This window comes from Lytechinus variegatus, chromosome 3, assembly GCF_018143015.1.
Source record: "Lytechinus variegatus isolate NC3 chromosome 3, Lvar_3.0, whole genome shotgun sequence".
Lineage (NCBI taxonomy): Eukaryota > Metazoa > Echinodermata > Echinoidea > Temnopleuroida > Toxopneustidae > Lytechinus > Lytechinus variegatus.
The window spans coordinates 71597200-71610618 of NC_054742.1; the positions used below are offsets into that span (position 1 = coordinate 71597200).

At 37.6% G+C, this 13419-nt stretch overlaps 1 protein-coding gene across 1 annotated transcript in view; it reads right to left on the reverse strand.

Annotated features, from left to right (window-relative positions):
* LOC121411856 (regulator of nonsense transcripts 2-like) overlaps positions 1-13419 on the reverse strand; it is a 33331-nt gene that overhangs the window by 11048 nt on the left and 8864 nt on the right. Inside the window, exons 11-21 of the mRNA XM_041604737.1 lie at positions 12899-12938; positions 12460-12614; positions 11629-11701; positions 5701-5862; positions 4680-4783; positions 4262-4347; positions 3628-3736; positions 3082-3139; positions 2615-2670; positions 1905-2021; positions 1486-1587 (exon numbers count right to left, since the gene is read on the reverse strand). Coding sequence (XP_041460671.1) covers positions 1486-1587; positions 1905-2021; positions 2615-2670; positions 3082-3139; positions 3628-3736; positions 4262-4347; positions 4680-4783; positions 5701-5862; positions 11629-11701; positions 12460-12614; positions 12899-12938 — 1062 coding nt within the window. The remainder of the gene's footprint in view (positions 1-1485; positions 1588-1904; positions 2022-2614; positions 2671-3081; positions 3140-3627; positions 3737-4261; positions 4348-4679; positions 4784-5700; positions 5863-11628; positions 11702-12459; positions 12615-12898; positions 12939-13419) is intronic.

Below are 13419 nucleotides of genomic sequence, written 5' to 3' on the forward strand. Positions count from 1 at the left end.
TGCGCGGATCTTTATGAAGCGTATCTCTTTATACGCATCCACAAATGCCCGGATGTGAGACCAGGGAAAATACAAAGGTATATTTTGCGTCGTCTCTGCATGCAAAGTAAATACGCACATTGAGACCGAGGAAAATACAAACAATATACCTACCCTTCCCTATATTCAGAAAATGTAGGGCAATACGGTTTTGTAAATGACCAGCTCAGATGTCTGATACGGGTGATAATACATACTATTACCCCAGCTTCAGCATGGCAACCCTGATTGGACACTCGAGCATTCAAGGAATTCCTTTCTACCAGGTACCCATTTACTACACCTAGGTGGAGAGTGGCAAATTTAGATAAACACCTTGCCAAAGGACGAGAGTGCTGCGGTGAGATTTGAACCCCGAACCTTGTAGTTCAAAGTCCGGAGACTTATCCACAACACCTCCAACTTTTCTTGGTTTTGATTAGCTGAAAATGGCAACTAATGACAACTTTCATGAAATGGTCCCCTGTATAAAACCTCTTGATCAAGTGAAGTGTGTTGTATGGGGATGGTTTACTATTCTTGAAATTGCTTGTATTGACTGGAAAAGCATCATAACTGGTAGATGCATGACTTTGTTTTGATAAATTTTGAATTAGTTAAATAGGCAGGCTTGTTGCCTATTTCACATCTATGATAGATCAATGCAGACAGATTTCTAAGCTTTGAGAGGTAAACACAAAAGTGAAAAGACACGTTAGCAAAAGTTTGCACCGAATCTAAGGTTCAGCCCCTTAAGGCTTGGTCCCACTGCACTTCCGGATGCAGAGGGGATGTAAAACGGAAAGGAATCTTGCCATCCGTTGGAAAAGGTTACGTATCCGTTGTGTACTCTTTGCATATGTGTTTCATACGCTCTATATCCATCTAGCATCCGTCCACTGTGATTTCATTGTTCGCCCATTTTGTCCATTGTCTGGAGCAGATGAAAACGGATGGAGCCACCCAAGAATTTGGCTTGTCCACTGTTTCCGTTATGAATATGTTTTGTGTCCGTCGGCCAGTGGGACCAGGCCTTTAAACTTGTTCAAAATGGGAGAGAAGGGTGCAGTGTGTTGGGATTGCTTTGCCCAGTATTCTAATTCACTAATTGGGAGTTTTCGATTTGCACGTCGACTAGTGGACTGCGACGAAAGTACGTCATAATTGTCTGCTTTGTGTTGATGGTATACGAAGTCAGTCGAGCACATGATTGGAAGACACTGAGCATGTGCAAGCCATTCCTGACACGTCAACTTCATGATGACGACCGTGGATTTCGCTCAGATCACGCTCGTTCGAAAAGTAGTAACCGAGCAATCAAATCCTTGCCCATTGATTGAAGCCACGTGGTGATTTACTCCAGCGGTTTTGTATACCGTAAACACAAAGCACTATTATGAAGCACTTTCGTCGCAGTCCACTAGTCGACATGCAAAGTCGAAAACTCGCTATTGTCATCGGGTTCACCTTGAGGACTTCAGGTGGGTTGCAGTAGAAGAAAGCATTCTCTATCATTGTACTGTGTCTTTCATTCAGGTGCATCTTGCTCTTCTTCCGCATCATCAGTTCCTGCAAATAAATTTCACAATCACATCTTTTAAAGGAAATTGCAGAGCTGCCAACCTGAAAAGGAACATTTCATTATTTTTTAAGCTGAAAATCAGTATTTCGGTGAGGAAATCAGTATATACTGATGGATTTCCATAGAGTTACGAGCGATTGGATCAATCGTAACTCTTTGTAAGACGGGGCCCAGATGTACACAATGTGACTTCTTTTTTTTTTTTAAATGATGCAATAACAAAGAATACAGTTTGTTTATTCTCAAGAATCCTAATGACTTCTCTCAAATACAAAAGCATGAAGAATGAAGACTATATGCTTACCAGGAGAGCGTTGGTTTTGAGATGAGAGTCTGGCGAGCGATAGAGAAACCTTCCGCAGCTTTCCAGCAAGGCGCATGCCATGTCAATGTTGTGATGACGGAAGTCTTGTATCAGGCTCTAGCAATCAAAGATGCACCATATACAATCAAACCTTTGAGGATTATTCATAATTTTACTTATTTTTATAAAGAGACTCAAAAGTGTCACACAAGTATTAGATAGGATTGAATGGATATTTTATCCTAGTTGTTCATGTTCAAAGAATTGAGATTGGTGAGTAAGAGCTCTGAAAACCAAATCGATGCCTTAACAATAACAGCCCAGCAAACTTAGGGAATTCATTTTACCCTAATTATGAAGGAATATTTATTAAGTTACATGCTATCTAAAACACTTTTAGTAAAAATATAGGAGAAATTTTGAGGGTCCTTGTAGACTTAGGTTTTCAAAGCTAATTTCTCAGATCCTGAAATACTTCATTCCAGAAATTAATTTGCAGAGCATGCAATACACATTGATTGAAACTGCTCAAATCTAAAAGGCAAGGATCATAACATTTCAAACTTCAAAAGCAAACAAATGAAAATCAATGTTTTTTTAGAACAAATTTTAGATTTCAAACTAAAATTTTTTAAAGAATTTTAAAAGAAAATACAAATCATAGCATAATCATATCATAAGCAGAGATGAACACTGAACATTCATCCTACCTTCAGACATTGTAAGGTGTCAGCCTTAGAACACATTTTGAACTTGGTAAGTTCACCTATCGAAAAGAGAAATGCAGAACAATACTTAAAATAATCATCATCATTTTCAGTGAAATTGATCAGAGTAGAACTGAACAGAACATGACGAGCATAATAATCATGTCTTTATTTTCATGCTGAATAAATTGCTTGAAATATCTTGAAGTATCACTAATGCAAACATGCGTGACAATGAAAAGAAGACTCGTCTCGTCTATGCTCAACTTTTCAGCTTTGATATACAAATTGATCTAGAGCCACTCTCTTCTGAAAATTATAGATTGGTACAACATAAAATAATTTCAAAATGGAAACTACATATGAAATAAAATAAAGGGTGCATTGATTCATTCTCACATAATGCCAGCTCATAATAAAAATGGTAATTATTAAGAGTATAAGCATATGAATATTGTAACGGGACTTACCAATGAATCTTGATACTTTGATCTTCGATTCCACCATCATTTGATCTTTCTTCCTCACCTGAAATGAAAAAAAAGTATTAATTTTCAAAATTTCATATACCATGAAATGCAATTATATAGATTTCTATGGTAATGGTTACTTTTGTTTGCAATACTTTTCACTTATGGGCACTGTTTGTCAGCACCAACATATCATTCTCTGAAATAAAAAGATGCTAGTGTTTCAAAGATTTCATTGAAAAAGTCAGTGGCGACAAGTTCCATAATGATGCAATGACCATCAATCACAACTGCCTTTTAACCTTGATTTTAATGAAAATATAGCAAGGTTGCTTTTATTTTATGTCATTGGTTACAGAATTACCATATTTATTTTTCATTAATTCAACATTTTTTTCAGTTTTTATTCTATTCATTCTTGACCTTTTTGTGACATCTACATGAAATCAGCATTCAAATTAACATTTTAGAGAAAAGTGTTTAATGATTATGTTTTCACAAAAAGTATCATTACCTAGGACTAAAATGAGTATAACAGTTACTTACATGCCATCTGAATTCTGCTTTGAGTCTTTCTACAAGATCCGTTGCTATGTCGGGCATACATACATACAAGGTAGCTACCAGCCGTGAGTAGAAAGGAAGAAGATCCAACCTGAGCAATAAATAGTCAAAAATACCAAGGAAGATCCATTTGTTTGGTGTGTCTAATAATGAATTTGTTACTTGCAGGAGGCTTGATCGAACAGTATTTATCACAAGACTGTTGGAAACTCTTTTTCCAGTTCCAAAATCGGGCACTTCATCTACGAGACATTCTTCATGAATGGGAACATGTTTAGATGATTGGCATGAGAATACAAGGCAGAAATATAAATGAGCCTGATCGCGCCTCAAAGCAAATTCAAGTAAAAAATACAATGATCGATTTTAAACTGGAAAAGTGATCGACCATCCCCATGCAGATACTACATTCAGTGCAGTGAAAGTGACCCGACCAATGTTTCGACATTTGACCAATCCAGTAATTATGCAAAAAAATTGATGAAATTCAGTACAGCATCTAGTGCAAATTCATTACCTAGGAATATGCAATGAATATTGATATGACAGAACAACTTGGGTAGCAAAAATAAATAGAAGCATCAAATACATCGATATACTTATAAAGGAATCTCACCTCACTCTTGGTACATTGAAGAGAGCTTTGGCAAGTTTTTTCCTGTTGGCCTTGGTGTTTAGATTGAGGCAGAAATCCACGGCAGACTGATGGGGGAATAGAAATAACAATAAGTAAAATAAATGACAGGACACATGAAATAACATGAATAATTGATTCAGAAAGATAATCATACCTGGGCAATTCCATAAAATATATATGTCCAACCCCCTAAATGTGGGACTTTCATGAAATTTTCTGTCTCTGATTTCTTGTTCTTTTGACAGTCTGTAATGTTCTTGGTCAGTTTATGAAGTGAAGTAAAACTTGAGAAAAATGGGGGTCGGATGTACAAAAAGGTTGATCATTTTATGGAATTGCCCACCTGTAAACACTAATATGGAGAAAAAAATTTGCATGGAAGGTGACCGATTCTGACCTTGTCTATGTGATCCCTATTGACACAGTGTGGTAGTCCGTTGATGTACGCATCCATCAACATCTTCAGTGTGGCATTGCTGATCTGCTCTCCTTCTTCAGCATCTAGAGAATAATTGACAAATATATAATAATAATATTCTGCATTTATACAGGGCCTAACACATCGGAACAACATCTTTAAGCACTTGACAGATATATTATTACCCCGGTCATCAGATCCTTGCATGCCTGCATACAATGTATGCACCTTCTTTACTCCCTGGGAAGCATTCCAACAAGAGTGCCAAGACTCAATCACTAGGCATACTACATAGGCTTTCGCATCCTACTGGGTACCCATTTAACACCTGGGTGGAGAGTGGCAAATTGTGGAATGACACCTTGCCAAAGGATGCTAGGCCATAGTGGGATTCGAATACACGACCCTCTGATTACAAGGTGAGAGTCAGAACCTCTGCACCACGGCGCTTCCACTCCATATAGAGAAAGAAAGAGAGGGGTAAAGAGGGAGAGAAGGAGGTGGGGGAGCAGTGTGACAACAAAAGAAGCAAGAGAGAAAAAATCCAGTCCATCCAATTAAGCTAATTACTACACATCTGCTGAACCTTAAGTGAATTAATGAGAAAAAATAGACTTCTCAGATTCTTCCAAAAAATTAATACATTAGACATCAAAAAGATATGAAACGTGACATCTGTTTGATGTCTAATGTATTAAATGTGATGACAAAAGAAGAGAGAGAAAATAAATACAATAGAGAGACATAATGAACTATATGTGAATTAACGAGAAAAAAATATACTTCTCAGATTCTTCCAAAAAAATTAATACATTAGACATCAAAAAGATATGAAACGTGGCTCACTTTATTGAACAAGGCAAGTATGTAATTATTCTTGACAAGATTACTTCAGAGTTGTTTCATCATAAACGATAAACAAAATGACGTGGAGTGCACAAACCTCGATGTAAAGTGAATGCATTAGCAATGAATATCTTGAATAAAATACGTAGCTTACCGTCATCGACATCGGCTGTTTCAATTTCCTCTAGAACCAGCTCTTCTCCGGCCTTTCCTTCCATCTCTTCTTCCACTGCTTCCTCTTCCTCTTCTACTATCACTTCTCCTTCTTCGATGGCTGCTTCCTCTTCGTCTGCTTCGATTTCCAGAGCTTTGATATCTAGGGGTAAAAATGCAAAATAGACGAGATAATCACTCTTCACGGATTGAGAAACCAAGGGAGTAGCATTCTGCAATTTTATGTGATTTTTTTTCACTGACAACTGGTTAGGACACTGAAAATATTGTATCTAATATAAAGCAGAAAGCAAAATTGTTCATGAAAATCGTGCATAATAAGACACTTAGTTTAAGAGATGTCCCCAATAAATGACATGCTGCAATTTTCTATTCTATTTCCTACTCTCATGAAAACAATTGACAGGCTAAGAGTATTTTTTTTCAGAGACTTATAACAGTTACTGATTTTTTTTTAAGAAATAGGGCATACAAAGAAAAAATCAAAATAACTTATTTCTTTGTCATAGACACTTTATAATTTCATAAAGACTATGATTCAAATTATAGTAATCTATGGAGGGCCAATAATGCCCCCATCTCATATATTCAACATGTATGTCCATGAATATTGACCTATTTATTTATTCTTTATCTTTTTGCTACTGAGAGAATCGTGTTTGTCCTGTGTATGTGTCGTCTTGTCATCAGTTGTGTAGATATTTTGTGTAGATATCTTAAGTACAGTAGCTATGAAGTTTTGTTGTTATTGTATATATTATTTTGTTTTACAATAAAAACATAAATACAAACTAGAATTTAATTCGTCATGCGGACGAATTAGGTGGTCTGTCATGATTTGTCATTCAGTGTCGGCTGATGTATGAAATAAATCATTTAGATATCATTGATAATCTTGATCGTAGACATCCTAAGAATAAGTTTTGACCATCATGACCATTACTAAATGTGATTATTGATGTGGTGATGACAATCGTCAGACATACATCTTCAAACAGATACATACAAGATAGATGATTATACCTCACGGATCAACACGGCAATGCCGGCATGATCCGGGGAGGTCCGGGATAGTTTTGCCCCAGATGACTGTGAACACGGCAGCTTCACACGGATCTACACGGATCATGCCGGCAGAGCACGTCGTCAACACGGACCAATACGTCAGCAACACGGACCTACACGTCAGCTACACGGACCACCACGTCAGCAACACGGACCTACACGTCAGCAATACGGACGAACACGTCAAATGCGTTATCCATTGAGCTAGCATATTCCCCATAGAGATTACACGTAAGCAAGTTTGAGAATTACAATTCAAATTTTGCAAGCGAAATACGGGCATGATCCCGGCATCTGATCAAAAAATAAAGGGCACATTCCGAAAGCTTAGAATCTCAGCTACAACATACTAAAAGCTCAGGGAAAACTGACAAGAAACAATGGAGATATGGCTCACGAAATAGAGGAATGTCGAATCTAGTTTTGAGAAAAAGTCATGTCCCATAGAGATTACACGCAAAACACATGTGATATGAAAAAAGCAATTATAATCTGTTTTATCTTGCTAAATTTAAACTTTTATACCTTTTAATTATCATAAAGGATGATGTAAGAAGTGGCAAAAAGAAAAAAAGTGAAAAAAAAATCATCTTGTTCACCCCAGGACTCGAACCCGCGCCCTTTAGAAAGCAGTCAAAGCCACGATATTCCCCATAGAGAATACACGTAAGCAATTTTGAGAATTACAAGTCCAATTTTGCAAGTGAAATACGGGCATGATCCCGGCATCTGATCAAAAAATAAAGGGCACACTTCCGAAAGCTTAGAATCTCAGCTACAACATACTAAAAGCTCAGGGAAAACTGACAAGAAACAATGGAGATATGGCTCACGAAATAGAGGAATGTCGAATCTAGTTTTGAGAAAAAGTCATGTCCCATAGAGATTACACGCAAAACACATGTGATATGAAAAAAGCAATTATAATCTGTTTTATCTTGCTAAATTTCAACTTTTATACCTTTTAATTATCATAAAGGATGATGTAAGAAGTGGCAAAAAGAAAAAAAAGTGAAAAAAAATCATCTTGTTCACCCCAGGACTCGAACCCGCGCCCTTTAGAAAGCAGTCAAAGCCACGATATTCCCCATAGAGAATACACGTAAGCAATTTTGAGAATTACAAGTCCAATTTTGGAAGTGAAATACGGGCATGATCCCGGCATCTGATCAAAAAATGAAGGGCACATTGCGATAGCGCAGAATCTCAGCTACAACATACTAAAAGCTCAGGGAAAACCGACACGAAACAATGGAGATATGGCTCACGAAATAGAGGAATGTCGAATCTAGTTTTGAGAAAAAGTCATGTCCCATAGAGATTACACGCAAAATGAGGAAAAATGACATGCCTCTTTTCATCGCTGTTTTACGCAATGATGCGTTTCTCAAAACGAAAATCCATGTATACTGAATAGAAAGAATACATTCTAAACTACAACATATCGAAATCTGGGCGAAAAATGATCTATATTCGAGAAGTTACAACCAAATTTGCATAAATTTGATGACGTCATTTTTGAAAAAATGAAATTTTTAGTTTAGGCGCCATTTTGATGACGTCACGATATAATTTAGGGACAATGGTGACATGAAATCAAATCTACAACTCATACTCTATCGATATATGAAAAAAAAATTGGGGGTCAACGGACTATTTAAAGAGCTACAGTGAATTTTCAATAGGCATGTTTTTGCCCATATATGGCCTATAGTGAGAGCTCGCGCGCACACGTGCTGCAAACTTTAACGGGTGTTAATTTCGTTATTAATGGTCGTAGAAGGTTGATCAAGGTATCAAATTGTTCAGAATTTTATTATCAATGAAATGATGTAAAAAAAACGGTGTTTCTGCGTTGCGTTAAGGCGTTACGCGCGGAAACGCGCGCGCATGTGTGCGCGCGTGCAAAATTTTTGAAATGCTTAAAATGACCTGAAACGTACTCTCGTTCGGTCAAAAAGTGATTTTGAGCATTTTGAAATTTTGACGCGCGCGTACGCGCGCGTCGTGACCTCCAGGTGACCTTTGATGACATGACCTGATGACCCTTGACCTGAAGTTGATGTGATGTTAATTTGATTGATTTTTTATAATTGATAATGGAGATATGATTGATAATGTGATTTTACAAAATGGCGCCTAGATGACGTCATCATGACCTGATGACCTTGAAAAGCTTATTTTGACGTGTCCATGACAGATCCTATAGATGACATGAAATTCAATGAAATTGACCAAGTCCATTTTGAGATAACTTGGCGACAAGAAAATCCGTAAAAATAAAGAAAGAAATAAAGAAAGAAATAAAAAGAAAATTCTGACGAAATTAAGAGGTGATCTGTCAAAGACAGACCACCTAACTAGAATTTAATTCGTCATGCGGACGAATTAGGTGGTCTGTCTTTATTCTCGCCATCATGATTTATAGACACAGATCTTCACGGATCAACACGGCAATGCCGGCATGATCCGGGGAGGTCCGGGATAGTTTTGCCCCAGATGACTGAACACGGCATCAACACGGCAGCTTCACACGGATCTACACGGATCATGCCGGCAGAGCACGTAGTCAACACGGACCAACACGTCAGCAACACGGACCTACACGTCAGCTACACGGACCAACACGTCAGCAACACGGACCAACACGTCAGCAACACGGACCAACACGTCAGCAACACGGACCTACACGTCAGCTACACGGACCAACACGTCAGCAACACGGACCAACACGTCAAATGCGTTATCCATTGAGCCACGATATTCCCCATAGAGATTACACGTAAGCAATTTTGAGAATTACAATTCAAATTTTGCAAGCGAAATACGGGCATGATCCCGGCATCTGATCAAAAAATGGAGGGCACATTTCTGAAAGCTAAGAATCTCAGCTACAACATACTTAAAGCTCAGGGAAAACTGACAAGAAACAATGGAGATATGTCTCACGAAATAGCGGAATGTCGAATCTAGTTTTGAGAAAAAGTCATGTCCCATAGAGATTACACGCAAAATGAGGAAAAATGACATGCCTCTTTTTATCGCTGTTTTACGCAATAATGCGTTTCTCAAAACGAAAATTTATGACTACTGAGGAGAAAGAGTACATTCTAAACTACAACATATCGAAATCTGGGCGAAAAACAATCTATATTCGAGAAGTTACAACCGAATTTGCATAAATTTGATGACGTCATTTTTTTAAAAATGAAATTTTTAGTTTAGGCGCCATTTTGATGACGTCATGATATAATTTAGGGACATTGATGACATGAAATCGAATCTACAACTCATACTCTATCGATATATGAAAAAAAATGGGGGGTCAATGGACTATTTAAAGAGCTACAGTGAATTTTCAAGAGGCATGTTTTTGCCCATATATGGCCTATAGTGAGAGCTCGCGCGCACACGTGCTGCAAACTTCAAGGGGTGTTAATTTCGTCATTAATGGTCGTAGAAGGTTGATCAAGGTATCAAATTGTTCAAAATTTTATTATCAATGCAAAGATGTAAAAAAAAACGGTGTTTCTGGATTGTGTTAAGGCGTTACGCGCGGAAGCGCGCGCGCATGTGTGCGCGCGCGCAAAATTTTGAAATGCTTAAAATGACCTGAAACGTACTCTCGTTTGGTCAAAAAGTGATTTTGAGCATTTTAAAATTTTGACGCGCGCATACGCGCGCGTCGTGACCTCCAGATGACCTTTGATGACATGACCTGATGACCCTTGACCTGAAGTTGATGTGATGTTAATTTGATTGATTTTTGATAATTGATAATGGAGATATGATTGATAATGTGATTTTACAAAATGGCGCCTAGATGACGTCATCATGACCTGATGACCTTGAAAAACTTCACTGCACGTGTCCATGACAGATCCTATAGATGACATGAAATTCAATGAAATTGACCAAGTCCATTTTGAGATAACTTGGCGACAAGAAAATCCGTAAAAATAAATAAATAATAAAAAGAAAATTCTGACGAAATTAAGAGGTGATCTGTCAACGACAGACCACCTAAAAAATATTGATCTTGTCGATTGAAGTTTGCTTTCTTTATGCACGTTTCATCAAGTTGACTGACTGACTGACTCCTTTTTGTTTTAAAAAGGACAAAGCATGTGCCTTTTATAAATCATGATAATCATGGAGCATTGTGCCTCAGTGGATTAATCTTCTGACTTCGAAACAGAGGGTTGTGGGTACGAATCCCAACCATGGCGTAACATCCTTCGTCAAGAAATTTATCCACATTATGCTGCACTCAACCAAGTTGAGGTAAATAGGTACCCGGCAGGAATTTATTCCTTGAAATGCCACCACGCTGTATGAGGCTGCAGGGCTAAAGCCAGGGTAATAATATCACACTGAGCGCACAGGGACGCATTTGGCAGTGATATGTGCTGTATAAGCATGTTCGTATTATCATTATCATTATTATGCTTGCTTTCCATAGGGGATTCTTATCTCATTACAGTCGTTGTAAGAAGGGGAGCGTTATGGCCCAGTGGATTAGTCTTCGGACTTTGAAACAGAGGGTCGTGGGTTCGAATCCCAGCCATGGCGTAATTTCCTTCAGCAAGAAATTTATCCACAATGTGCTGCACTCAACCCAGGTGAGATGAATGGGTACCCGGTAGGAAGAAATTCCTTGAATGCTTTGAGCGCCTAGGCAGCCCAGCTAAAGCCGGGGTAATAATAATAGCAGGGCCCGCTGGGAGAACAGTTTTCGGAGCTGAAGCGGCTTCCCTGGGTAAATATACCTATATTATTATTATTATTAAGGGGGGGGGGAGGTGTCAACCTTGCATTTCTCATGTTTGATATATTTTCTTACCATCCTCCAATTTATCAAGCTTGTCATCTTCTTTATCTCCAGGCCTCTGATTATCTGTATCTTTGAACAGAATCTGTGTTAAAAAGGCAGAAAATGAGGGGTACAATAACATGTCAATAATAACTGGGGGTGTTTCACAAAGATTTAAGCATGACTTAAGTCGCACTTAAATGCCTTGATGCGTGTGGTATAATAGGCATGACCGCACTGGTCAGATTATGCCATGAGGACGCGCACTACTGCGCATCCATCAATAAGATCACGCGTTGCATATTATGTACGCCTCGGCATATAAGTGCGACCTAAATCGTACTTTATAAATCTTTGTGAAACACCCCCCTGGTCTGCGTTTCACTTTCCTGCATAGAGTAATAGCATAGAAATAGAACCCATTTCAGATTTAAAGGAAAAGAAGGTTCTGTGCCATCCCAAATATATACGATTCGATAGAAGGGGGAACTGCTGAACATTATACAAATTTCTTCCCTACTTTCAAGCATAAATAGTTCTTCACCACCTATAGGACTATCATACATATCAAACTATAATGTATGTAGACTTGATTCCAAGAACACAAAAGTTCTATCAATTATAAATCACAAATGAAATACTTTAAAAGGTCACCAAGAGAAATGAATATTTTTTTTATCAATGAATACATGTTTGAATGAATGAGTAAATATATTAATAACAGATTAATTCAATGATGAATGAATAAACCAATCGACCAATAAATAAAAAAAATAAAAATGCAAGTAAAAACAATACTTGATGAAACATGTTATATGTTATACGTGATATTCTTTTGACATCATGTGCTTTATTACTTACAGCAGGAACCATAGATCTAAGATTGATGAGGTTTTCATGAAAGGTACGAGTATCGTCGTCTTCCCAGAGTGAGTTAGCCCAATCAAACTCGGACAGCTGCCCATTTGTTCTCATCATATCAATAGCCATTAACTCAAGCTCAGTCTGGCTAAGTTCTAGACAAAATAAACAAGATTAGAGAGGAAGTATAGGTATATTGATATTACTACATAAAGCATTTTAGCAAAATTTGAGAGATAAATAGGAATCTTGCTTTGATACCTCCTAATCCAGTCACAAGTAAAGTAATGCATAACTTAATGAAATAACGATAGCTCATGAATTTATCACCCATGATCTGCATGCATATACACATCATCCTTTGAGCGGAAAAAAATTAAAATAAAGCACCACCAGCCCCCCCCAACAAACAAACAAACAGGAGTTCAATGATTCTTACCTTCCACAGGTAGATCAGGCATGTCTTCATCCAACAAGTCCTGCAAAGAAATCCAGCAATGATCAAGTCAAATCCTTTTTAATCAATTAGAGAAAACTTGCTTGAGACAATGGCATAACTTTTTAAAATGGCTTCCATATAAGTACATAACATAACTTGTCATTAGATCCCATAAGTTTGAATTAATAACCTGGTTTAACCCTAAAAAGACTGGGTTATTTCGACGCCTAAGTATACGGGGGGGGGGGGGGGCTGATTCAGCCCCCCCCCTTATGATCTCAGCCGTCGATCGCGACGAAAATTGGCACGCGCTTTATCCATGGCATTATCTACAAAACTATATTGTATTCTGCGAAAAATCTCATTCCTCATTAATTATGCTAATTATATGCATAAAATCATTAGTTTGCTCTAATTAATAAAATAATGCAACTAAAATGCTAATTTTTGTTTCACATACTCCAGATAGGCATCTGATAAAAATTTACTTTAAAAAATTTCAACATCACATTTATTTTCTT